This window comes from Trachinotus anak, unplaced genomic scaffold (assembly GCF_046630095.1).
Source record: "Trachinotus anak isolate AG129_WGS33_773 ecotype Australia unplaced genomic scaffold, CSIRO_AGI_Tana_v1 ptg000004l, whole genome shotgun sequence".
NCBI lineage: Eukaryota > Metazoa > Chordata > Actinopteri > Carangiformes > Carangidae > Trachinotus > Trachinotus anak.
Window position 1 is genome coordinate 7,437,801 of NW_027273855.1, and position 26,385 is coordinate 7,464,185.

Sequence of the window (26,385 nt, forward strand, 5' to 3'; positions counted from 1 at the left end):
TAAGCATGATGGTGAACTTGGTGTTATACCTGATAAACACTGCTGATGTTAGCATTTAGCTAAACATTGTGCCCAAATACAGCTGCATAGAGCCACTACCATGGTTGTAGACTCTATTAGAATAGAACTAGTTTGTATTACATGATGTCAGAAGGCAAAAATGTTTATAACTATTCTGAACAACCACACTTGAAGGTGGCATAAAAAAAACACTCTAAACAAACACACTGAAAAAAGAGGAGAAAATGTCCCCTCTACTGTAGTTAACACGCTAACCAGCTAGCCCCGCCCCATCTGGTCAAGTTCAGATAGCAACTCACTGTAGTCTCCAATCTGCGCTGAAGACATAGTGCTGCTCAGAATGCGTATTATAATCTGTTGGTTTATAAAGACAACAATGGCCAAAACACCTTCTGCAGGCAAAAAAAAACACGTTCGGTGGCAGAAAAACGTACAAACAGTCCCTTCAAATCATGTTAAGTTCTTTTATTGTACAGCAGCACTTCCAAATTCTAACTGTCCTAGCTCTAAAGCAGGTGTGGTGAATACTGTTATTTCCAGTCTTAGTGGTAGTTGCTTGTAATGCTAGTGATCTATAAATTCAAGTTCATTCTTCGTTTTTAAGCTGCCATTTGTCACCACTGAGGACAAAAAGTAAAATTCATCATCACACACACATCAAATTTAGCTCTTTTTTTTGCATGTATTGTTGACTCTAGAAATATATAAAGACTTGGCGTTCTGACAGCGGTTTTATATGTATTTTTCTAGCTTCTCTGTAATTTCTCATGAACAACAACGTTTAGATTGGCCATGACCAATACTGAGGCCCTGAACCGCAGGCATTCACTACAAACACACACCCAACACAGGAAGCAACACTGACCAGTTAGGGTTAAATATAGACCCCCCAACATCCAGAATAAAATAGAATAGAGCAGAAGTACTTCACACACTCCTGTGTGTTAGAAAAAAGGTGAATTCCTATGTAAAGCCCACGCTCAGGGGGTGGCTGTCGTAGTCTAGATTCCTGTGGCTCGAAAACAATGATCTGTCCCAAACTCTGAGCAGGATTTGAGGAATGCTTGTTGTGTAGCGGGCACACAGATGAAAGCTGATCGAGGGAAAAGGCAAAGACATAAACCATTTCCTCCCTCAGTAAGTCTCCAAAACCCACCAACAAATCCCTACACCGCCCTCAAGAGAAACACCTCGCTATTCACAAAATATTTTCTTTTCCTACACACAAAAATTTGGCTCTTGACATTTGGCCAAGTTTTTTAAAACGTCTTTGGGACTAAGCAGCGTCGCCTGACAGAGAGGATTTTATTGATCTCATCAGCACAATAAATGCGAACACGTGCTTATTTGTGTCTCTCTCCGTCTCACCCGCTGCTCCCACTGCTTTCTCGCTCTTTCACTCCTTCAACAGCTGCGCCTTATCAGCCTTTGGCTTAGTGCTGTCTTACACAATCCTCCGTCAAGCTACACGGCCCCTTTTTCTAGCCTCCTCCTCCCCTCATTTCCTCTCGACCCAGGCTCCCACTCTGTCCACCTCTTTCTCATTTACCACCAAGCACGACCCAGGTCCTTCCACTTCCTGTACACTCTAAATTCTGTGTTCCAGGCAGGCTAGACAAAATCACACCTGGCACCCCCTGTAATATTTCATGCAACATGAAGCACCTTGCATTTTGGTGTTGATTGTGGTCGTTCGGCGCTGAGAAAACTTGTCACAACTTTGCAAAAGTGTCATATTTTCAAATCAACTTCTGAGATTATTCCCCTATTTTCCCATCTCCTCCATTTCATCCTCAGTGACTTTGTTCCCCCCTCTTTCCTCATCTTCATCTTTCTTCCAACATGACCCTCCCCCCACTTTTCTCACAGACTCAACCCCTCATTCCAATCCCAAGCACCGACTTCCTGTCTCTCATGGTCCCTCAATATTTTGGTAGTCTTACACGTGACCCTCCTATTACCTTTTTCACCTAACTACTTTGCGTCTCACCTCTTAATCTATCCCTCCTCCCCTTTGGCTCCCTCCATTTTTCCCTTCACCCTGCCACAATCCAAAAGAAAGAGAGTCGAAATTCCACAAACACAGCCCCCCCCCCCCCCCCCCCCCCCGAAAAAAAAAATCCATCAGTCGTCCTTTTTTTCTGTACCATGATCCGGAAATTCCTGGGTTATGAGCAAAAGGAATAGACCACATTACTGCACGTGTTGTTTGGTGGGTTATTACTGCGTAGGTCCTGATCACAGTCACGTTCTGCACTGATTGGCAGGGATATACTGTACAGCATCATACCTGCATGTCAATCTAACACATATGGAAGTGACTAAGAGACTGAGGCAGCAGACAGAAATAAAGCTCTGTGCATTAGCAGTCTGAGACTGGGGAATATTATGAGCTTTTGGAGACAATTTAAGACAGGCAGCTCAAAAGGAATTCACCTCTATGGGCATAGAAAGAGTATAATCACAACCATGAGCCTGTACACACAAGCTTGGCAAGGAATCAAAGATTTATATCATCATGTAAAAAAATCTTTGCTTGTTTTAATTATGGAGGATCAGCGCAGATTGATTTTAGTTTCGTTTTTCCTTTAAATTTAGAAAAATTCAGCGATGCTGTATTGATGTTTAAATTTCAAACACTGCATCTACATTCCCAGTATCAAAACACCCATTAGTCTCTTGTTTGAAGCTCATTAGCTGCAGAAAGGTTGTGTCAAAAGACACAAAAAAACCTGGCTTCACCTGTCCCACTTCTCTTATTTCACCACTAGGTGCCGCTACTAACACACTGCTCGCCCTCTGCTGTAGTGTCAATGCAGATGTTAATCAAGGCACATCTGTGGTAGTGTGTGTGTGTGTGTGTGTGTGTGTGTGTGTGTGTGTGTGTGTGTGTGTGTGTGTGTGTGTGTGTGTGTGTTAGTGGTATACAGTAAGTAGATACCAAACAAAACCCTAGATGAGGTAGGGACTTTAGAACAGTGATTTTCCACCAGGTGTTCTTGCATCAAAGGGGGTACTTCTGCAGTTACCAGGGGCTGGAAGAAAAACATAGTGACATTAATATAGTATTAAGGATGAAAATAAACACACACGTTAATTCAAACGGGATCATTAGTGCTTTCCTCTGATCCCAGTCACCTGTACTGCCTAACCACCTGGTGTTGCCACCAAAACCGCACGAAAACGTGTTCAATCTACTAAAGTACTGGACCGACGTGAGGTTTCTGTAGGAATATTGTAGTGATTAATTCAGCCAATCCGGATCGAGTATCCTCACGCTCCCTCCGGAAACGAACCAATCACGGCACAAGATTCCAGTAATAGTACTCCACACACGCTCTTAGCTGCGAGTGGCTCCACCCCGCAGCCCCAGTGAGGAGGGTGGACCGGAGTAAAGAAAACAAGTTATCTCATAGTCGCAAGCCATGTTATTGATGGCCTTCCCGAGAATGAGGGGCAGCTCCTGAACCAGGGGATATGATTAGCGGGAAAATGAGCAAGGTGAGTGGCGTATTGGTCTGGGAAGAAAGTTTTGAGGGTTTAGACTGTGTTTGCTCAGTAGTCAGTGGTCTGTGTGGAGTTTGGATGGATGATGCTGACTTTTCATGGCATGTGTTGCGCACTTTGTGAGCTCGTCTGCGTTCTTGTGCATACGCCGTAACTTTGACATGACGCTGGTTTCGCCTGGGTGAGAGTTCCACCGGGTCAAACCCTTAACGTTTGACCTCATCATGGGCTGCGTGGTCACAGTGCTGCTACCGGATATTTTTTTTGGAGGCAGCGCACTGAGGCTACTTCATGTCTTCGCCGTTCATTGAGAGCTTTAACAAGACCCAAACGCACCCGACTGTGTGTTTAGTGACAGTGTCCCTGCGGTAAAAGCGCATTTACATGCTGGTGGCATTCCCTCTGCTGTTTTAGCGCGCTGCGCCGCGCTGCTACGAGAGAAGTGGCGGGGACTTCCAGTGACTTGTTGCTGCTCTCTGAGAAGTTGCTCGAAGCGTCGCAGCTCATTAAACTGACATAAAATGGTCTGATTTGTGTCATATGATGCCCCCCTCCCCCCCACAATACTGCGTCAGCGCCAGTCTCTTATTATTAATGTCACGTTAAGAGTGTTTCTCAGAATGCGTGTGCAAAGATGACAGGTGTTTTTTTTATTTCTATAATTGCAACTACCAAAAACCTGATTATTCTTAAGCTAAAAAGCAGCCAAACCGTTTGACAGAAGTTTGTTACGGATGAGTCTGGACTCTGAGATGCTGAAGTGGGAATAATGTTTCCTCTGTATTTCTCCAGTAACTGTACTTGCGTGTTCCCAGCTGTAAATTGAATGGGCCAAGGGCAAGAGCTGGAGAGGCAGTTCGGATCAGCAGTCACTGTTCCTCTGACTCATCACTCATAGATGGACCATTCTGTGGTGTGGTGGAGACCTAAAGTTTGAGTTTCCTATCTGATGCATTGAGTTGAAGTGTAATTTGGTCAAAAATGAGTGCCTGCTTAAAGACAAGTAGGTTTGAATTATGCAATTTGTCGCTTCCACCCTTGTCAGATCGTGATGACAGGCTAGGGTTGTGTGTGTGTACTGAAGAGTTATCCAAGGGGCACATTAAAAGCACAAGCTGACTAAAAGTATGCTGTGAACAAAAATCAAATATGTGTGTGCTTGGTGTGGTGGTCCATCATAGGTGTGTGTGTGTGTGTGTGTGTGTGTGTGTCTGTGCGTGTGTATACACTGATTAATGACTGTTGCGTGGTTCATATGTCGGCCAATTAGTGTTGGCTCCGTATAATGATCCCACTTTGTCAGAGTTCCTATCCCCCTCTGCAGCATGAGGAAAACAGCTATGGATTAACAACAAGATAAGATTGTCCAGCCTCTTCCAACCTTTCCTTTACTGATAACAGGGTGGTCATTAGCAATTTTTCTCCTATGTGAACTATATTTGATGCAGATAAGTGTTGGTCTGCCTGCATTTTCATCAGAATGGATAGGGAGTTTGTGATGAAAAAAAAATCTGACTTTCTGGGAAAATCTGGGCAGGAAATGTAAATAAGTAACACACCTATTCCTTCTTCAAAAAAAAAAAAACACTGTTGCCTTTGAGCAAGGCACTTAAGCCAGCTGCTCCAATGGCCAGTGACCATCAGCACAATCCTATGATTCTGTTCAGTGTACAGCAGGTATACTATATTTGTAATTAATGGGTGTTACTGCAGTTTGATGGTGCAGAAATGGTGGTTGTGTTCATCTGGGAGACCCCCTGTTTGCTGCCAAGCCAAGAGGCTGAAACCGAGGCTGGTTCACTATCCCTTGTGCCAGATGCAGTTACACTGAGTTCAGATCTACAGTAGCAGCTTTTTACTTTTACATGGAAAATTCCTGCAGCATTAAAACAGGGTGGATGGAAATGAATCTCTTCTTCTCCAGCAGACACAGCAGCAGGTTTCATAGACATGTGTTTCAGGCTGCAGTCAAATCAGATCTGGTCCTAATGTGCTTTAACATCACTTAATCGTCACCCCTGGATGATGTCATCCAGTTACTGAGGCCACTTCACACTGCATGGGTAACATTTTGAGGCAAAACAGATGGTGGATTTTGCCAGTAAATATGAAAAACTGCAGCAGGGGGTGTTGGTGGCGCTGCTGGAGGAATAAGACCATTCTGTGTGTGTGCGTGTGTATTTGTGTGTGCGTGGAGCAGGAGTCCAAGGGGACGGGAAGTGTAACATGGCGGCACGCTGACCTCACCTCAGGAACAGGCAGTCTCTGTTCCCTCCACTGCCTGTCCCACCCTTTGGACGCACACGTGCACTTACATACAAATGAATTGACACACATTTATTAACACACACGCTGGCCTTGATGCCAGCAAATGATGCAGGAACCCAGATATGAGCCCATGTGAGACTCTTTCAATGTAGGGTGGGATTTAAGTACACAAGAAATCACAAACACACCACTGAATGACTGTGTGCTGTGGTGTATTAGTGGATGAAACCAACATACTGTGATTAACAGCCATTACAAAACAATCTTGGGTTCGGATAGATCTTAAACCTTCCCGCCACAAAGAGGAGACTCAGGTCTTTTCCAGTGAACCTGGAGGTCAAGTCTGTAAATTCCTTTTAAGGACCAGAGAATTTCTCCCTTCATTGCAGAAGACTAAGTCGGTGACTGTCAGTGGGAAAACCTGCTCTGCACTCACACCATTTGCACACCAGATGCGATTTGACCTCAGAAACAGTTCACCTCTGTTTGTCATAGAGTTGTAACAACTGATTGACTAGTCAGTCAAAATTTATTTTTATTTTGATAATTGATTAATCATTTTAAAGGGAAAATGTCAAACACGACTCTAGCTTATTGATTGTGATGATCTGCAGCTTTTCTTTGTCTTATCGTAAGCTACATATCTTTAAGTTTTGGAGTGTTACACATATGTCTCTTGAATAACCAGTGTGAATTCATTGTCCTGTTAGCGGATGGGCTAACAAGCTTGTTTGCTATCAGATGGGAGTGGAGGGGCTTTCTCCTTAACAGCCAAGTACAGCAGAAATTGAAAGAAACCCCAAGAGCTTTTGTGACTGATTAGCACTAGCGTGTTCCCAGCTAATTAGCTTGTCAGCAGGCATTTCTCTTCGCCACTTTTTGGTCTGACTCAGCCTTTAATCGAAATAAGGAATTTGAATGTTAACTTACATGCAGCAAAAACTGCTATTGATTTTTTTTCACTATTTCCTACATTTTACAGACCAAATGATTGAAGGAAATCCATGGATTTTAAACATTAAAGTCTGTTTACAGGTTTTGGTCAGTACATCTGCATATGTGGAAAAAAGTTGTACAAGGCCATGGAGGATCCAGAGGAAACTGCAAGTCTAAAATTAAACATTGACTGAAATAAATTGCCTCAAGTTATGTCACTTGAGTCAACATGAAGACTTCAAATTTAAAAATGAAAAAAAATCTGGGCGTGTCAAGGCAAGTTGCATTCTGGGTAATGTAGGTGCCATGTTTTCACAGGGATAAAGAATGTGTTGAATAGAAAAGATGGTATGTCTGGTTCTGCTGCAATGATTTCCATACTTTTTCTGAAGAAATGTGGATTGTGAGTCTGAGTGCAAAACTGCAAAGTTGGTACAAATATTCTCTGAATTGGTAAATTAATAACTGAATCAGCAGAATAATTGATAAAGAAGATGCAGCCCTAATTTATTGTCTGTGAAAGGGCTAGCCATGCCCGTGACACACTGAGAAAAAGTGAATGGTTGATCTCATGCACCTGGATTTGGGGTTAGGAGAATAGACTGTGAAACACCTGCCACTTTTGGCAGTGTAGAACCGACACACAGCAAAGTGTTTCTGCTTAGTCTGTGAAAAAAAAAAAAAAAATGAAACGAAGCACTGAAGACAAAGTCCCATTATAAGCGACAGTCACAGAGGTTTCAAAATCGGCGAGAAGACTTTACCCTCGGGGGACCTTTCGATAAGTGCCCTCACCAGCCATCTGCAGCTGAAGCTGAGGTCAGTGTCCAGTCTTGTAGTCAGCAATGAACCACTCCCACACAATGCCCATCATTGTCTAAATATCAAGTCTATATTTAGAAAGAAACACGAGGGCGGGGGCCAGAGAGTTTCCAGGGTTGTGTGTGTGTGCACGAATGGCTCTCTGTTTCTGGGTATTTGTTTTTACATTTGTATGCATAAATCTCTGCCTGTGTGCATCTCTTGTGTGTATATGTGTGTGTGTGTGTGTGTGTGTGTGTGTGTGTGTGTGTGTGTGCGCACACGTCCAACCCCTCCCTTATTCAATCCAGCTACTGTTCTGTGACGGCTGGCAGACGTGCAGGGCGGAAGGGGAAGGATCTCTGGTTAGAAAGCATCTCTTTGACTCCAGAAACCTGTGGGTCCTTTTTCTGCCAGAAGGCTAAAAATATTAGAAAAAGGACTTCTTGTGCGTAGCAGATGTTGTAGCGGAGGTGGGGTCTGTCCTGGCACACAGGGGGGACACAGGGACGGGAAGAGGAAAGGGGAAGGCTGTCTGTTTCCACTGGCTGTCTGAAGGGATACACATCTGCACGTGAGTGAGTGCTTGAGTTTTTCCTCCTGAGGTCTCAGGTAGCTGTTTACAACTCATGTCACTAATGTGGAAATTTCAGCAGGTCCTAACTGCTGGAGGTTTTGTAGCTCAAACTTTCACTCATACTGTATGTTTGCGAAGGTTTCTCCATCTCCATCTGTGTTGGCAGATGGATCTAGTTTGAGTAACCTCTTTGTTATCTGCAGCCTGAGTGAATAAACTGATTTGTTCATTTTCTGCTAAATGCACTAATCAATTTATTCTGATTTTGAATGCTAGACTCTGTACTGTGTTTGTCCCAGGCAGCAGAAATTTATGTTTCTTTATTAGAATACTGTATACTGAATAACATATGTTTTACAAGAGGAAGATGTTTTTTATCCATTACACCAGTGACAGTAATTACCATCCTGGGGACTGGGCTCAGGATCACAGGTTGTTTTTAGTGCTCGTACACTAAGACTCTACCAGCTGTTTTCTGCTTCCAGTGTTGTAATCCTCCTCCAAGTTGTAAACCTCCCTCACTGTGGTTTCTTCTGCTGGACTCCCAAGTTGAGTTAAGTTGAGTGTTTTGATAGATATGGTGCCTAACTCAGTTTGCACAGTATTCTTTCCTTAGTTGAGCTGTGAACACATTGATACTTGTGGTAAATTACCTCATGCTACAGGACTCGTGCTTTGTAGTTTCCAAGCTGTTGAAGTAACATTTACATTTAATCATTTGGCAGACACTTTTATCCAAAGTGACTTTCAAGTGAGGGACAACACGAAAGCTTCAGTTCAGAAGGAGTGAAGTAACTAAGTACTACATCTATTCAATAAGTGCTAGGAGGTCTGGTAAAGAAATGCACCGAGAGTGCATAGTAAGTGCTAGTTAGGCATGTTAGGGTGTTAGAGGCGTTAGGAGAAGTGGTGCTCTTGGAAGAGAGAATGAGTCTTCAAGAGATTCTTGAAGATAGGGAGGAACGTACCTGCTCTGATAGCATTTGGTAGCTTGTTCCACCATCAAGGAACCACAGACGAGAACAGTCTAGGGTTGTCTTGTGTGCTGGGATGGTAATGCTAGATGACGTTCCTTAGTGGAAAGAAAGTGGCCGAGAAAGAGCATAAGGCCGTAAGATTAAGTTCATGTACGCGGGTGCAGACTCAGAAGTCACTCTGAAGGCGAACAGTACTGACTTGAATTTGATTTGGGTGGCCATGAGTAGCCAGTGGAGGTCGATGAGTACCATTGTGGGTCTACTACCTAGTGACAAATAATTGACCAAACTGCTCTCCTCCTCCTCCTCCTCTCCTACATCTCTCTCTTCATTAGCTACAGATATCCCTCCCTGTCTCTCTCTTGCTGCTCCAGCTACCACAGCAGCTCTGGTTAAATCCAGGGAATATACAATACAAATTAAATGGATAGCTAATCACACTGGTCGGACTGTTTAAGTGCATATAAATTGGTGTAAGGGATTCACTGTGCTTCCATCATCATCTTAATCAGCAACTAGCAAAGTGACGCTGTTGATATAGCATCATTGCTTGCACAACCTGAACTTTACTTCGGCACAATGCTTTGAGATTTTATCACAACATTGTTTTTTTAAGATTAGGCAAATAGGCTGGTGGACTTTGCTCACAGTGTTTGAAACAAATATTCACACAAACACAATATGTATATAACATAAGCGTTATTAACATCTGAACAGCCACAGAGGAGCAGAAAATAAATAATTAACCCCAGTGATAGTGTTTGTATTTAGACTGTATTTGTATTTCTGATGAGGATGTGGATGAGCTATTAGCCTCATCAACAAGGCTAGAGAGCCCCACTGTTGCTGATCAATTGCACCAATCACCAGAAAAAATTCCTTGTATGTGAAAACATACTTGGCAATAAAACTGATTCTGATTCTGATTCTAATTCTGATTTGTTTGTACAGCATGCTTCCTCTGGATGTGGCTGTAGCAGGGATGAAACCTTCAACCTTTTACGTTAAGTGGTCATGCTAACCACTTAACTAACATATTGCATCGCTTTTGAAAAAGAAAAGTAGCACACCTTTTATTGATCATTTCTTTCAGGATCATATTACTTTATTGTACAGCCAAGTGGAGAGGTGACAGGAAGGAGTGAAGAGAGAGAGAGAGAGAGAGAGAGATGGGGTTTTTTCATTCCACAGGGGTCCCTGGCTTGATATGAACAGGGTTCAGCATTGTGGTTCGCTGTAGGCGCCTTAACCCCTAGGACCACCATTGTCTATCTTTTATGGTCACTAAGTCAGTGACGATTTACCCTCTAGTTCCCTCTCATGAACCAGAGTGTAGCAGCTTATATTGGTGTCAAATATGAGACCTTACACAGCATGTAGTAGCAGAGTCGTGTATCACTGTCTGACCATGATTGCCTGTGGTTGAACCATATAGCGGTCTTGATTGTGTCTGAAACAGAAGGAATGCTGCCAACCTCTCTTCTGTGTGTTTATCTCTCAGCCCACATCACTGCTGTGGTTTAGCTGACAGTAACTGGCTGCTTTTTTAAACTCACCGTGGGCCCCGAGTGTATACTCATGCATGCTTGTTACCCACACATGCACATACGCATATTTAGGTTATTGTACAAGTTCATAGATGAGAATGAAGGGATTCTGTAGGCTTAGTTTGTGAGATGAAGTTTGGTGTCCTGTTGTGACGGTCTCTGTCTACATCTTACATGCTTGGTCAGTAGGCATGTCAAGGCAGAGCTAATGAGCAAGGAATACATGACGTAGTTAAACTGGTCATGGGACGGAGGAGCATTTGTTATGTTTGGGGTTCAGGAAAGGGTGTAGAACGAGAGCCAAGTCAAGGATTCATCAAAACAGGATCAAGATAAGATAAGATAACATGAAACTTTAATGACGCCTGTGTGGATTTTGGTTTGTTACTGTGAGAAAAGTATAAATGAGAATAAGCCAAGTCACACTGAATCAAACAAAATTAATGAACATCCCAAAATAAAAAATAAACAACATCCAAAAGTAATGACTACACAGTTTTGGAGAGAGACACCAATCCCCCTGAACACACCATGTTACATAACAGACATCAGCCCCTGAGCCACCCACCCAGTCCATCTCCACTGCTGCGGTCATAGTACACTTGTACTGGAGTAGGCCAGTAGCCGCTGAACACAGCTGGCAGAGGGTGATGCCAGGCAGGCAGCTGTCCAAACACTGTCCAGTCCCGAGAACAGAGTCAGAGCAGTGGGATAATGGAAAAAGTGTGCAAACAGCCGCCTTTCTTTGTTACCAAGAAGGGAAAGCACACACAGAGGAAACAAAAAACCCTTTATGTATCAGTTTAATTATCCAAAGCTATGGAAACATGGATGCCGAGTAGCCTTAGCAGCACATATGCTTTCTTACATATTCCTATTTTTTCATGGTGATGATGTTGATGGTGTGTGTTTTTGCGCACATATTTGCTCTCAAATGAGTAAACAGAGAAACAGCTAAATCCTATGCTTCTGACTGCTACGCTGTCAGCTTCCAGAATATGTGTCCTGCCTCTCAACATGACATCCCACATACTTTGTTTGCTCCTCTTCTTCTCTCAGTCAGTATCCATGCATGAAAACATGCTAAGCAAGCCCCCTATTTAGTCCGTGGTCGTTAGCGTTCTCATGTTCAAAGCCTCAGAGTCACAGCAGACCCAGTCATCTGTGGATCTGATCCCATGTTGGGAAACAAAGAGGCACTGGGTGGGAAGGGCTACCACACAAACCAGCGCACACACACTGGTTTGTGAACATGACAGTGAAAAGTCGCAGATTTCATTTACTTTCTACTTCGCTCTCTCTCTATTAAAAATTAACTTTCCAAACCTTCACATACACAAACACACGCATGCACGCATGCACAAGCACACACACACAGACATACGCACACACACTAAGGATTATAATGGGTTATGGGCGGGAACCACAAGGATTATTACTGGAAGACAGTTACACAACCAGAACAGAAGTTCAAGAGGCAAAGGGAGTAGAGAATGGATGTTGCCCTAGTGGTGCACATGCATTCATACTGATGCACTCATTCACACACACTCATGCCGACACTGTTGTACATGCAGGTTAAAGCTGACAGTTCTAAGCGCCTGTCATTGTCACAAGCTTACAAGCCATCACTTAGTTTTCTTCTTTCTTTCTGTGGGAAGAGTTGGGGAAGTCTCTGTTTGTCTTGTTTTCATGCCATCAGTTGAAAGTGTATAGATGGTCGACACTTGCCAAGTCAAACTCATGGATGAAGGTCAAACAAGGGCTCTTGCAGAGAGAAGGCAGCTCCACTGCCAGACTTCATTGCAACATGTGGCCCCATATCAGGTTACCAACTGAGTGTAAATCTCATTTTTCTGTGTGTTTGTTTTTGTGTGTGAGCAGGCGGGGAAGGGAGAGCCCCACGTCTTCAAGGAAAAGACCTTCAAGAAGAAGCGGCAGTGCAGCGTGTGTCGTCAGAACGTGGACCACGTGGGCTCCTTCTGCAGAGGTAAATGTTGCAGGCATGATCGTGTTGAGGTCATTTGTTCCTCTGGATGGTCTAGAGGAATATGTCAGATGATGCCATGGCAGGAAAATCTAGTTCCTCCAATCAACATGATGATTTAACAACTTGTTAACTTTGCCAATGGGGATTATACTATAGCTGACAGATTGATGGTATTACAACTTATTTTGCATGTCATTATAAATAACTGAACAATGCAGCTGTGATAGTACTATTTTTGTCTCATTCTTTCTTTCCTTCTTCTTCTGTCCACTCATTCCTCTAAGTATGCAAGACAGCCACCCACAGGAAGTGCGAGGCCAAGGTAAGAACCATCCCCAGTCCATGGCTTCAATCACAAAAATTGCATCTAGAAGTAAAAATACACCTTTTTTTTACCACAAACTCTAAAGTTGATTTGTATCTGCGTTTCCATCGATCACAAAGGTGTAGTTTCTCTTTACTCACATTTCAATTTGCTCATAAAAAGTCTAAGTGGAAAGTGGCTGAGGAGGAAAAGCTGATGTATTGAGAAAAACAAGTGAAAACGTACAGTGGCAATAACAAAGACATTATGAAGCATGTGAAATGTTTGTTATCAAAGCTTCCACATCAAATTTTTGTGAAACAATGAGGAGACTTTAAAGTTTCTCAAATTTAATACACGAAACAAACAAAAAGGCCATATTTCCATCATGTTTTCCACATAATTTGTTTGAGGTCTGACTCTTTTAATTACATCATTTTGTTTTACCCTTTTCTTTCACAATGGTTTAATGGCACCAGTGAGCAGAATTATTATCACCAACTCTTATTTTTTGCTTAACAATATTGGGTGGGAACACACACAATTAATTTGCATTTCCTTCACCCGGAAATTTGGTTAAAATGTGCGCTACATTGGGTTGGAAACCTGAGCACTGTCAAATGAAGTGCGTTGACATGGACTCATCAAGTACTTGACCATAGGGATGTCTCATGAAACGAGGTCAAAACACTGTAAACAGTTAAGGGATATACTACAGACGTGGTAACTAGAAACAAATGTCGAGGTTAAATATCAAGTCCTCGCCAGTCTCCAGCAAGACCCTGTGAACTGAAGTTTAAGCCTAAATGCTGACCCACTAAGCCTCATGAGGAAAGACCCTGGGAGAGCCATCCTTGTTTGTAGATACTGATGTGACTGCACTGACCTATAGGAATCACATAGAAATGGTTCTCTGAGTTGTTTAATATATTGTTATGCCAGTGAGGTGTGAAAAGACAAGACAGCAGCTCTATGAGGGCAGAAGTCTTGAGATCTCTGTTAATATGAAGGCAGCTCAGTTACATTCCTCAGAAAGAGCTCCAAGTCCTGCTCCTACCCCACACTGCTGCCTCTGTGAAAGGGTCATTGATGGAGGGATGGTATAATGAATAGACAGAGGGATGCATGGGGGGAGAATGCCAGCCATGGCCAGAGTGACGAAGAGGGGGTAGAGGCTGAAGCAGGGAGCCTTGGCAGTCAGCAGGCGAAGCAGAGAAAGCCAAGGGCGAAGGCATGTGGCAAAGATGAGACTCATTCCTCTATAGCATCCCTCTCTCCTCATGTCTTTTATCTGAGGAGAGGTGAGCCCTGAGGATGAGTCCGGAGATGAAAGGATGGCTTTGAAATGGCACACTCAATAAAAAAGCAGGATGTGGCTTTCCAGGTCAACTTGTGATATAGCTTGTCTTTTATTCTTGCACAGTGTTTAGGAGTTGGTTTGTTTCGCTTAATGTGAAGCAACAGCTGGTTAGCTTGGTTTAGCATAAAGACCAGAAATGGGAACAAAGTTAGCCTGGCTCTGTCCAAAGGTAAAACCAAAACGTTTGAACAAACTAGTTGAACAAACAAGATGTAACTTGTTAATTAATAAGCATTCGAGGTGCTGGTACATATTTTGTTACCTTTGGACAGAGCAAGGCTAGCTGCCACCCCCAGCATCTCATGCTTCAATTTGTTCTGTTTTTGTAAAGAAATGCTAGAAATGAAGCAAGCAAGCTCATTGGGAAACAAAACGAATAACTACAGAAATGCTGGACAACATTTGTTATAGAAAGGAGCAGGATGTTGTTTGATGGTCTTACTGTAACTGTCTGATGTGTGGTTGTTGACTGGTAGTTAAACAGTGATATCCATCGCTGCTACCCAGGAAGGGAGAGGTCGGATAAGGCGGGGTGTGTTGTCTGTGTGTGTGCTGTTATCTACCCTCGTATGTACAGGGTAGATGGGATGGCATCAATCTCTAATACTGTGAATGCTAAAATGCATACTTACGTAGTGATGATGGAGACACAGTCCATTCATAGATCTCAATAACAGATCTCAGCTGTCTTCTCTCCTAGCCAGTTAGCTTTAGTCCTTCTTCTATATCTGTTCTGTCTGTGACCTGGCTTGTGCTCAACAGCTCTGTTACCTGTGTTATAAGCTCAAGGTGTTTCCTCACTTGCACTTTAGCCACATTTGGCAGTTATTACCTAAAACCTCTACCCTCTTCCATGAACACATTTACAGTATTTATGAGCAAACACACACATCTGGAGGTCAGCCCTTTAAGCCATCCTCTTCCCATCAGGCCTCAGTTTACATTGCAATCGGGCTGGTATTGTAAGCTCCGTAACAAATCAACTTTATTACTACACTGACCAGTATCTTGTCAGTGCATCTGCTCCAGTTCTCTGGAACCCCCCCCCCCCCCACACACACACACACACACACACACACACACACACACTATTATCAATCTTTTTCCACAGAGAGAGTGATTGTTGGGAATAGGTATCATGTTTTTTTTTTCTTATGGTTGTTCTCTGTCATTCTGTTCTCTACTCTTCACCCACAAGGTCAACAGCCTCCAGCTGGCCCATCTCTGTTCTTGTAAAAACACAGTAACACTCTCTCTCTCTCTCTCTCTCTCTCTCTCTCTCTCTCTCTCTCTCTCTCTCTCTCTCTCTCTCTCTCTCTCTCTCTCACGCACACACACACACACACACACAGACACAGCAACAGGGGCCATAAAGAGTTTTACTCCAGCATGTTCTTCTCTCAGAGAACAGTTTCTCCTTATCTTTGATCCCAAGTGGAAAATTTTGTCCACAGGGAATTGGGGGGGGGGGAGAGAGAGAGAGAGAGAGAGAGAGAGAGAGAGAGAGAGAGAGAGAGAGAGAGAGAGAGAGAGAGAGAGAGAGAGAGAGAGAGAGAGAGACTGGGGCCAAGGGGCAAAGAGATGGAGGGAAGGTTGGGGAAAAGAGACAGAATTTGGAGGGGGGCAACAGTGGGACAAGAAAGGATTAAAATTAGTGAAATGCAGCCCATGACAAGTTGATCAGTCTGTCTGGCTAATTAGGCAAGAAGAGTCATTTCCGCTGGTGAGGGGAAGAAAACTCCATGGTTGACTGTTTCATTGGCTTTCTGCTCAGCTCACAGTCACACAGGAAAACCCTGTTAATGTGAAATCACACAGGCTGGTTCACTGAATGACTGATTGGCAGACAGACTGGACAGAGTTTGTTTGTTTTTGTTTGTTTGCGCCCCTTCTTCTCTCATTATGTATACATGCAATGTTTGACGGTAGCCCCTTAAGGTAGCATTACCATAAGCTTTGCACAATGACAGAAGGAGCTCCTTCACAACCCAAAACCTGGAGTTTCAATTCAAAAAGCTAAAGCTTTAAGTAATATGATGGTATTATAAAATGAAATGATGTGCTAAAAAGCTTAGCTGGAGATTCCAACATCTCTGTGCTATTTACATCTAAAACCTGCCAAACCACCAGTTATTTGGCTTTCTGAATGTCAAGCAGTCGCCTATAGGAGTCTCCAGTCTGTTGGTCTTTTATGGGCAGAAAAAAGACAGCTTTGGTCTTTCACAAAACCATTATGGCCAAGTCTAAATGTCCAGACATTGGCATACAGAGACCATATTAACCAGACAATAATACATGTTGTGTGTTGAAGTTACAGAATTAATGTTACTTGAATTATTTTTATTGATTTTGCCAGCTTGAACTTTCCAGCTGGTTAAGACACAGTTAGTAAACTCTCTGCTCTGCTTGGTTTGAAAATTACAGTTGTAAAATAGAATAAAACACTGTTGTTCAGCACTAGACTTTCTACAGTATCATCTCTACTATACAGGGCCCCATAGTTTTCAATTTTGTAATTTTTGTCCAAATCCATAAATATAGGCATTGGAAATGATACGATTACGAGGTTACCAAGCTAACTTCAGCTTCCAGCAGAGGTCAGATGAGAAACCTTTAGACTGGTTTCTAATTTCTGACCTGAATGTGAAAGAAGCTGTCCGAATTAATCTGAAGTGTCTTTTCAACTTTTCAAATTGTGTTGCTTCCTTGGTTGCATTGCTTTCCATTCACTGTGCTGTCATCATGTTTAACTTCTAATCTCAGGTCTGCAGTTGTTTGCCAGTTACTCAGTGACTGAGTGGCTGACTGTTTGTGTGACTCGTCTTTTAACTTGACTGACTGACTGACGAGCAGACTAAAACATTTAAACTTTAATGCTTTCCAGTTCATAGCGCTGACTGGTAAAGTCATCCTACAGATGGTGTATGTTGGTATTCCGAGCTGTTTATCACAGTAACTACAAATCCCTGCTTCTCCTCTGCACATCAGGATTCCTCACTGTCAGTCCTCTTATCTGTTCAATATGTCAAAGTACATTTCACATGAGACTGAGCTGTGAACTGTTTGCACTTTCTGCTCCCCTTTACAAGAAGAGGATGTACAGTCGAGTACAGATAGATAGAACGGAAGTGGGGGAGGATGCAGGGGATGAGAGGAAGAACAACATAACCCGCCTGATGTTTCTCTAACATAAAAGCTTTTCATCAGGACAGATGTGGTTAGAGTCCTGTTTTTCTCAGATCCTCTTTGATTTTAGTAAAGAAATTGCAGTTTAGATGAAGGAGAGACAGATACAGTAGAGGAAACAGTGTACAAACTATTTTTTCTTTCTCTGAAACCATTTAAACCCTGGTCTTTCTTTGCTGAGGCCATTTTCCAGGCCATGGTACATAGATTGGATTTTTGTCTGGCTAACATCCTTATTAGTGGCAGTGATTTAATTTATTCCAACTCTGTTCAATGTTGTGTGGATTGCTCCCTCCGGGTTGGGAATGAGATGTTGCCCTGAGTGAAGGAGTACAAGAATCACCTCTTGTATTACCAGTCGATCTTCGTTACGACCCTTACCTACGATTATAAGCTTTGAGTAATGACTGAACTAAGATCACTGATGAAAGCAGCTTGAATGGGTTTCCTACGTAGGGTGGCTTGGGTCAGTTTTAGACATATGGTGAGGAGCTCAGCATCCAGAGGGAGCTCGGAGTAGAGATGCTGCTCCTTCACATCAAAAGGAGCCAGTTGAGTGGGTTTCGACATCTGTTTAGGATGCCTCCTGGGTGTTTTCCTTTGGAGGTTTCACAGGCATGTGCAACTAGGTGGAAACCCAGAACTCGCTGGAGGGATGTCATGTCCCACTGGGCCTGTGAAGAACTCAAGATCCCCCAGGAGAAGTTGGATTGGTTACTTGGATGTCCGGAATACTCCGCTTAGCCTGCTACCAGTGACCCAACCCCAGATAAGTGAAAGTAAATGGTTGGATGGATGGATGGATGGATTTTCAATGTTGTATTGTTACCAGTCGTTGGAACTTCAAATATTGACGGCGTCTCTAGCTGTTTGTAACTTTCCATTAACTAAACTGAACCTTACATGCAAACCATACAGCAGAAACAGACCATAGGAAGTTATGTGGAGATGGAATGAATGAGTAATGGCACTGTAGTCTGTAGTCAACATGCAGCTCAACATCACAGCTGACCCCGACATCCCCCTAACCCTGCAGACTTCCTGTCTAATGGAAACCTCCTCATCAAATACCTGCCCACTTGCAGTGATGCAACTATAGGAATATCTCACTCATTGCTCTTAAAATATGTCAGCTACAGTTTAGTTTTTCAAAGTACTAAGGCTGTTAGACTTACAAAAACAAATAAGGTATCAAACCATTCATTCAAAAAGTTCACTGGAAGCAACCTTCTTAATCATTTCAGTAGGTGGTGGAAAGCATCAAAGAAATGTAGTTTGTGGGAATCTCAGTGACATCAGTGGTGAGTAATCTCTGGTTAGAGCTTTGTGGCCTTGAGCCCAGTCCTATGGTTTTCCCTCCTGCAGGCCCAGCACTTCACCAAATACTCATGTAATCAGTGTGAGTCACTCAGGATAACAGGATCCCACTGTATCGTTTTAACATTAGCAGGACCATGACTGTCTCTTCTGACTAAAGGAGTCACCACTTTATCACAGACAGCTCTGGTAATTGCCGAGATAGGCTGGCATTTTTTGAGTTTGAGCTGTGTGGTGTGCTTGTGTGCGTATATGTGTGCGTATATGTGTGTACAGCCAGCGCAGGCTGAGCAAGGGAAGGAAGAGGTGAGCGAACGATGTTGATGAGAGTTAAAACCATAAGCATGACAGCTAACTTTGCCAAGTTGTGTGTGTGTGTGTGTGTGTGTGTACCAGCAGAGGCATAAGCTGTGCTAATTGGCCAGTGGATTTGGCCTGTTTTAGATCTAACAGGAAGAGACCATTTGGATATCTCTGCAATGATGTTAAATACTGACACCCACACTGATGCAGGACATGAGTCACAAATTTTAGCGTTATCTGTGTTTGTCCTGGCTGTTACTTATTTCAGTTTGTTAAAATATCAGAAATGTAATGTTTCTCAAACTGTCTGAGGGTGACCACAAAGCTTACTAGTGAGTAGTGTATAAATCAACTTTTATTTGAATTCAAACATTATTTTTGGAACTGGTTGCAGTGTTGTTGGACTAACATGTAAATGTAACTGACCATTTTGTGACACTGCCTATTCATGTAGTTATGCCAGTTCACAGTTTATGTTTTGTCATTTCTGTCAAAAATGATCAGTGTGATATTTGAAAGGAAATGTGGATGAAGCTCATGGTTATCCTGACGTGGGATTGCGCTAAATGTCACCAGTTATCAGCAGCCTATTAACTATCAAACATGGACAACGGACAAGATCATGGGCTCATCAAAGCAAATGAAACATAATGGACACACCAGGCAAGTGTTAAGTTTTACTGATAGTGTAGTTACCAGACTGAGACTCATAGTCTGTTTGATGACGATAGTTAAAACTCTGTCCCAGTTGACATTCTTCTGCGCGGGCTTGCCACAGGACTGCTGAAGTAGCTGTCCCGCTGGTTTTGGGGATGTTTGGGGTGGAGATATTTTTTAAAAGAGAAGTCGTCTAGGTCTGAAAAAGTTGACAAACACTGATTTAGGGTCATTAAACATTATAACAAAAACACACAAAAACACATTATTGATATAAAGCTGGAGGAAATGTGTAGTAATCCTGGAAGAAGTGATGCTTAAATCACAATGTTTTTGTCAACCGATCAACACTTTAACTCCCTGTAACAAATGATATTGATCTATCTAAGTATAACATCTGGGCTATTCCCATCTTTTTGTCTTTTCATTTGTTTATTTTTTTTTTGTGTCCTGTCAGTTTGTTAAATTCACATCCTTAGGCCTCAACAAGATGATAAACAGAAAAAGAAAAATCAGAAAGACAATTCAAGGCTCTTACCACTGGGTCTTATTGTTTGTGAGCTGTGGTGTTCTACAAAAGAAGATGGGCCCTAAAGCAAATTGTTGACAAGACACAATGCCTGTCTGAAGAATGTGAATGCATTTTTGTGCAGATGGTAAACACTGTTTAGGCTAAAGGGTGCTGCAAATATAGAAACAGAAGGGGATATTGTGCTTTTGGGAACTGTGTCACAACAGATGAATAACAGGGATGCAGCTCAACCACAGAGGGCAGGACAGGGAGGGAAGGACTGAAGATCTGTAATAATGGCCTGTGTTTGTCGGTTCACAGGAGATTTTTTCCATAATGATCTCTCCCAATCTCATCCCGGCCCATGTCCTCCTGCTTTGTTTATTTACCCACGTTTATTTTTGTCCGGATTTGAGCTTTTAGTCCATGTTTGGCTTGGGAGAAGAGTAAAAATGGATGGATGAGAACACTTCTGTGTGTATACTTCGGCCCTCTGCATGTACCTAGAAAACCTCTGTACAAGCAACATGTGTGCATTCCTGTTTGTGTTTTCCATCTGCATAACTTTAGGAATATATCATGTAGTCACAACTGTTGACCCCCGGCTCCAAAACAGGGATTTGCTTCCCACCCGGTCATTAAAGCTCCACCACAGGGACCCATGTGACCTGTGATATGTTCATTCTCCCTCTCAGCTGCTTGGAGCGAGAACGAAACAGCTAGAGACAGAGACCCTTTTCTTTTCCTTTTGGGGTCAAAAGAAAGTGTGGGAACAAGAGACAAACAGTCAGAGAGAAAAACGTGCTGAGCAGTGAGAAGAAATCAGATAAACACTTTGTTAGCCGGCCTTACATACAGAAAAGCACAAAAAGTGTGAAAGGGGGCTTCTGAGTCTAGGGGATAGACATATTTCACCCCTAGGTGTTGTTTTTGCTTAGTTATGGCCTTGAACTCCCCCTGAGTTAAGCTGGGTGCTTTCTGGTTTTCTCATGAAGTCCACCTTGTCATGATTAACAGGCATTAGACATGTGGGGTACATTTGTAGGATAGTTATACATCTAAGCCAAGTAACTCTCAAACCTGCTATAAAATGAGTCTTGCAGGTCTGTGCAATACAGAGACCATCTGCATTTTTTGACTGCCAGGTATACATAAAAAAATGTAAGTTAGTCTAAACATTATGTTTCTGCCAAAGTTCAGCTGTTTCCATAGGTGCACAGAGTTCGCAAAAGATGGCATATTGTCAGAACTCCATAGCTTTGGATGTCTTGCTTGACAGGACTTAAAACACATATACTTCATTGCAAGACCATGATAAGCCATGCAGTGGTAACTATTACAGAAATCCCCCTTAAGTCTGCATATAACCCACATGACAAACTACTTTCCAAACGATTTCTCTCTGTGCAACAGTGAGCATTTAAGAACGTGGGATTTCTGTCACCTTGTGAGAAATTGTTCCTGTAACCCTTCAAAGCAAGCTTTGAAAGAGACAATGCTATAACCATGGTGACCATAAGGTCTTTAGTCAAGAGGTAGCTGCATCACAAGAGATATAGATGATCGCAAATCCCAGTCCCAACCTCATTTTGAAATTGCTGTTAAAAACATTCCTTTCAACTTCTCTTTCTCCTTTTTAGACAGGTTTTAATTGGCTCAGGCAGTTTTTACACACATTCCTTCATCTATATGGAATTTGAACTATGACAGAAAACAGGTGTAAGACATAAAGAGATGCCATATTGCTGAAGCTCCTGGCAAACATGAGGAACATATCCCCGTGGGTAATTTATCAAAACGGTTGCTTGGAGGGGGGTCAAATAAGTATTGCAGTAGCTGGTGAACTTGTTTTGTCCTGACATACCTGTTGCATCATCATTATTCTTGCAATCAGGGAAAAAATTACCCTCTGTTCATTTTAAGGCTTCGAATGCAGTGCTTTCATCGATGGTGATGATGAAAGCACACAAGGTCACAGCCAGCATCAGCTTTCACTGCTGATTCGTTGCGGCTTTCATCAATGCTCTCTGATTGGCTCTCCCAGGGGAGCTTAAGGAATGGGGGACTATCAAGCCTAAGGCTAACCATCAAAGGAAATGCTGCATAAGTGCTGTGTTCATATGTAATCAAGGAGCAGGATCTTGACCAGGCTCTCCACTGTTTGCTTTGCTCGAAGATGTAGGAACTTTTACGTCTTATGTTTTCTTGCTTCATGAGTTGATGTTGTTTTTGTTCATCTTGCTCGTTGCATGTCAGTTACATAAGTAAAACGTGACCTATTGCTTTGTATTTCATTTCACACAAAGTATTCATTTCTCTCTCTTCTGTTTTGTTCTTGGGAAGATAAAGTGCAACACTGGCCGCTTGGCATCATATGATGTGCTTCATTTGATGCCTGTAGAGCTGACACCAGACCGAACCTTGACAGAATAAGTAGTCAAGCTTTGGTAGAGAGTAGCTATCACTTTGATTTTTTTAAAAATTTGAATTAATTTGAACATGACCATTTTAGCCTAAACCTATACATAGTAGAATTACTCTTTCCTTCATTTATGGTGCTGCCTGTTTTAATACTAAGCTCATCTTACTGTAAGGCAGTGGTGTTTTAAAGTCAGCAGTTAGATTTACCATCATCCGTGACTTTTCCATCCATGATTTCAAATCAAGAATCAAGAATTGGTGATGTTTTTCTGTTCAACACAGTTTGCTAGTTTCCTACATTTTCTGTTAGCCCCACTGATGGCCAAACCTTAGGGGAAAAAATCTGATCTATTCTAATCTATTTAGCCTCTGTGGGTCCCTATCAAGGCCATTGATGTGACTTGATTCGTTAGTGCTTCTGGTTTTTCTAACGACAATAATGTATAAAGTGCAAAAAGATCAAATGGGGTGAGCACTGGATCATATGGACACTGTATTTTAGAAATGCACTATGCTGGAGTATGAGACACAACCTGTTGCACATATGCTGTGTGAATTTTGAATTTGAACACATTACTCCAGAATGGTAGTTTCAATTTTGGATAAAAAGTTACAATTGCAGTCACTGGGATGTGCCAATCCACAGAGCAAATATATTTAATTGCAATTTTTTTGGAACATGTCAACATGTCTTTTCACCACCTGTGTGTGGGCTTTAACAGAAAAGAATCGTGGGTGGTATGTGTCTAAGGCAATATTATATCAATTTGTAAGTCATGTATACTGTCAGCATTACCAGGACACCTGTAACACTTCGCAAACAGAAGAAAAAGCCAATGAATATATTACCATGAATAGTAAAGCAATTTTACCATATGTTTTTCTGAATCTCGTTCCCGCACACTGTTGCGCTCTCACCAACATTTCCCTCACACAGGCTAGTACCTCAACCCCACAAGTGACTCCTTTTAGAGCCTGCAGCTCTGAAGCCATGCGTTGAGACGAGAGAGTCGTGCATTATCCATTAGCTGTCTTGTTCTGCTTTGATGGATCAAAGAGCATGTAAAGAGCTGGAGGAGCCAGGGCTGCTGCAGCAAAACAAAACAGACGGAGAGGAAGAGGACAGAGGCCTGGCAGATGGAGATGGAGGGAGGAGGGGATGGAGAGGGGACGGAGGAGTGGTCGGAGCTGGGAGAGAGGGTTATGGGGGTCAGGGCTCTCTGAGCGTCACCAGCTGGACCCACCTGAGTGGAGGCAGTGGAAGGAAGGGAGGGGCAGCATTTTACTGAGAATGAAGGAGAGGTTGGGGCAAAAGTGAATAGGTCAAAATGCCCAGAGGAGAATTAATATGCATATTGATATTTGTTGTTTTGATCATATTGGTCACTGTGAAGTCATGCGACTTCTCCTGAGCTATTTCAGTGTTGACTCTGGATTTTCTTTCGATCAGTTTAGACATGCAGCCTGCACTTGTATCCAGAGCAAGTCAGAACAAGCTACCTTGTAGTGGATCTATGTGTTTTTCAAGGATATTTGGTTACTGATGGACACAGGGGATCAAACCTGTGACCTCCCAGTTTTAAGACCAGTTTCAAGGCCGTGAAGACGTGAGAATGGAGGTTCAAACGGAAGAGTGCAGAGAATGAAAAGATTTCAAGAAAACTAGTGGGAAGTTGGAGAGGTGAGGGGAAGACAAACAGGAAGGGTTTTGTTAGAAAGAGATTAGAGAAGAAAAGAAAAAAGGAAGAAAGAGGAAGGAAATATTGGGATCGAGAGAAAAAGTGGGGGAGGGAGGATAAACAAAGGAACAAGGAAAGAAAGAGTGATTAGGAGAAAATGCAGTGAGAGACTAGAATACAAAACAGCAGGATAGTGAAAGCACAAGTAAAGAAGGACGTGAACAGGGATGAATCATGGAGGCAGCAAGTGGAGAAAAGAGGGCAGAAATTAACTTATAGATAGAACGTAGGCAAGGGATGCAAGAGGGATGAAAGAAGAAAGAGAGATGGGTGGAGGTCTATTAGCAGGAAGTTTGTGCGTAAGTGTTGGCCTGAGGAGATGGAATCTAGGCTGGTGTGTTTGTTCTGGCTCCGGGGCTGCCCTCAGCAGGCCCCTCTACTGGGCACTCAGAGAGAGGGCTGTAGAGGAATAAATGGAGATAAAGATTCGAAAAAATTAAAGAGTCGACCCAGGTAAAGCCTGATTCATGCTAAAATTCAGAGTTGGGTAACTGTAGCCATAACAAATGGAAATTTGAAACATGGACTGCTTGAATCCTGGACTAATTCCAGGATTGGCAGAGTGAGGAGAAACTGGAGAAACTGGAAGCAGTGGATGACTCCAGAAGGTTTTAATTTCTTCTTGTTAGATGCCAGTTCAATTGCTGCATTTTCCAGCAATACCATCAGATTTCATAATTAGTTTTGTGGCATGTTTTTTAACCGAACATTACGCACATCCAGCCCCACAAAGCAAGCTAGCTGACCTGATACCATGCAGTACTTGCCAAACCTCCCAGTTTTTCAAGACTCTCCTATTTTACATTGCCCTTTACTTGGGTCCTAAATTCTTCAATATAAAAATGAACATGTTTGATAGCAAATGAGGAAATATGAAGGAATAGGGTTGATTTGTTGAAGCTGACAGAGATTACAGTAGAAGAGAAAGAAAGAGTTTTCCTGTCGATGAAAGTCAAAGAGTAAAAGGGGGAGAAAGAGGTATTTGACTGTGACAGGAAGGAAGTAATTGGTTGCCATGATAGCTGTAAATTTGGAGTTGTTTAGCAGAATGACAGAAGTAGGGTATGAGATGTAAAGTTCTGCTTGGGCCCCAAAATCAGATCCAGTCACGAGCCCACAAGCCCGACTCAAAGCCACATTTTTATCATTGCAGATGAGATTCATGTCGTTGCAAATCAAATTCACTGTCTTTGTAAACAGAGACTTTTAGATGTGTTATACTTAGACAATGCATTGTTTTACATGCTCTGATTTAAGAAAAAAAGACAGACACATTAAATGAAAAATTAGAGCCTCACCCAGCCCAAACCTTTCTGGCCTTGGGCTCAGGCTGCGAATGAAAAGCAACCACAACACAGGATAAGATTTGAGATCCATTTCCCTACGGAGATGGAAATAAACATTAATTCTCAGTGTGTCATACAGGAACATTGACCAGTTAGTCACTCGATAGCCGATGTTCAACCTGAACCTGTTTCCTGTGACTTTTGTTAAACACGGCAAGTCTCGATTTAGCTCATTATCTGCTCCTCTGCCTTCCTGTTGATGTCTGTGGTTACGTATAAGCAACAGTAAGAGACTGAGTCTGATGCTTAAGAAAGAAGGAAAGAAAGAAAGATTAACACTTAACTGTACAACACAAACACACACACACACACACACACACACACGCTGTGGTGGCACACCCCCAGGTTCAGGGCCTGTGTAACTTCCCTTTTGTGCACAATGAGATATACACAAGTCCTTGCCCTTTTCCTGTATCCAAATAAACAATCCAAAAAGGGCTATGTAGCAGGAACACTGCCTTTTGTGTGTGTACACGTGTGTGTGTCCGTGTGTTGCATGTATTACGTAAGCATGACTGTGGCCCTCAGCCCCCTTCATTAGGGCTGCTGTTCAACTCCTGCTTCCTTTGGTCGCAGTTCATTGACCTGTAGGCCCATAACAGACATGGGAATCGGAT

The 26,385-nt window shown here is 42.6% G+C and overlaps 1 protein-coding gene across 4 annotated transcripts in view; it reads left to right on the plus strand.

Moving 5' to 3' along the window:
* Positions 1-26,385, plus strand: part of tns2a (tensin 2a) — a 52,125-nt gene that overhangs the window by 3,600 nt on the left and 22,140 nt on the right. For 3 of the 4 annotated variants that reach the window (XM_071475539.1, XM_071475541.1, XM_071475540.1), the window contains exons 2-3: positions 12,519-12,624; positions 12,909-12,946. In XM_071475539.1, the coding sequence (XP_071331640.1) occupies positions 12,519-12,624; positions 12,909-12,946 (144 nt within the window). Of the gene's footprint in view, positions 1-3,364; positions 3,523-12,518; positions 12,625-12,908; positions 12,947-26,385 lie in introns of those variants that run through there. The other variant, XM_071475543.1, reaches the window with a different exon arrangement.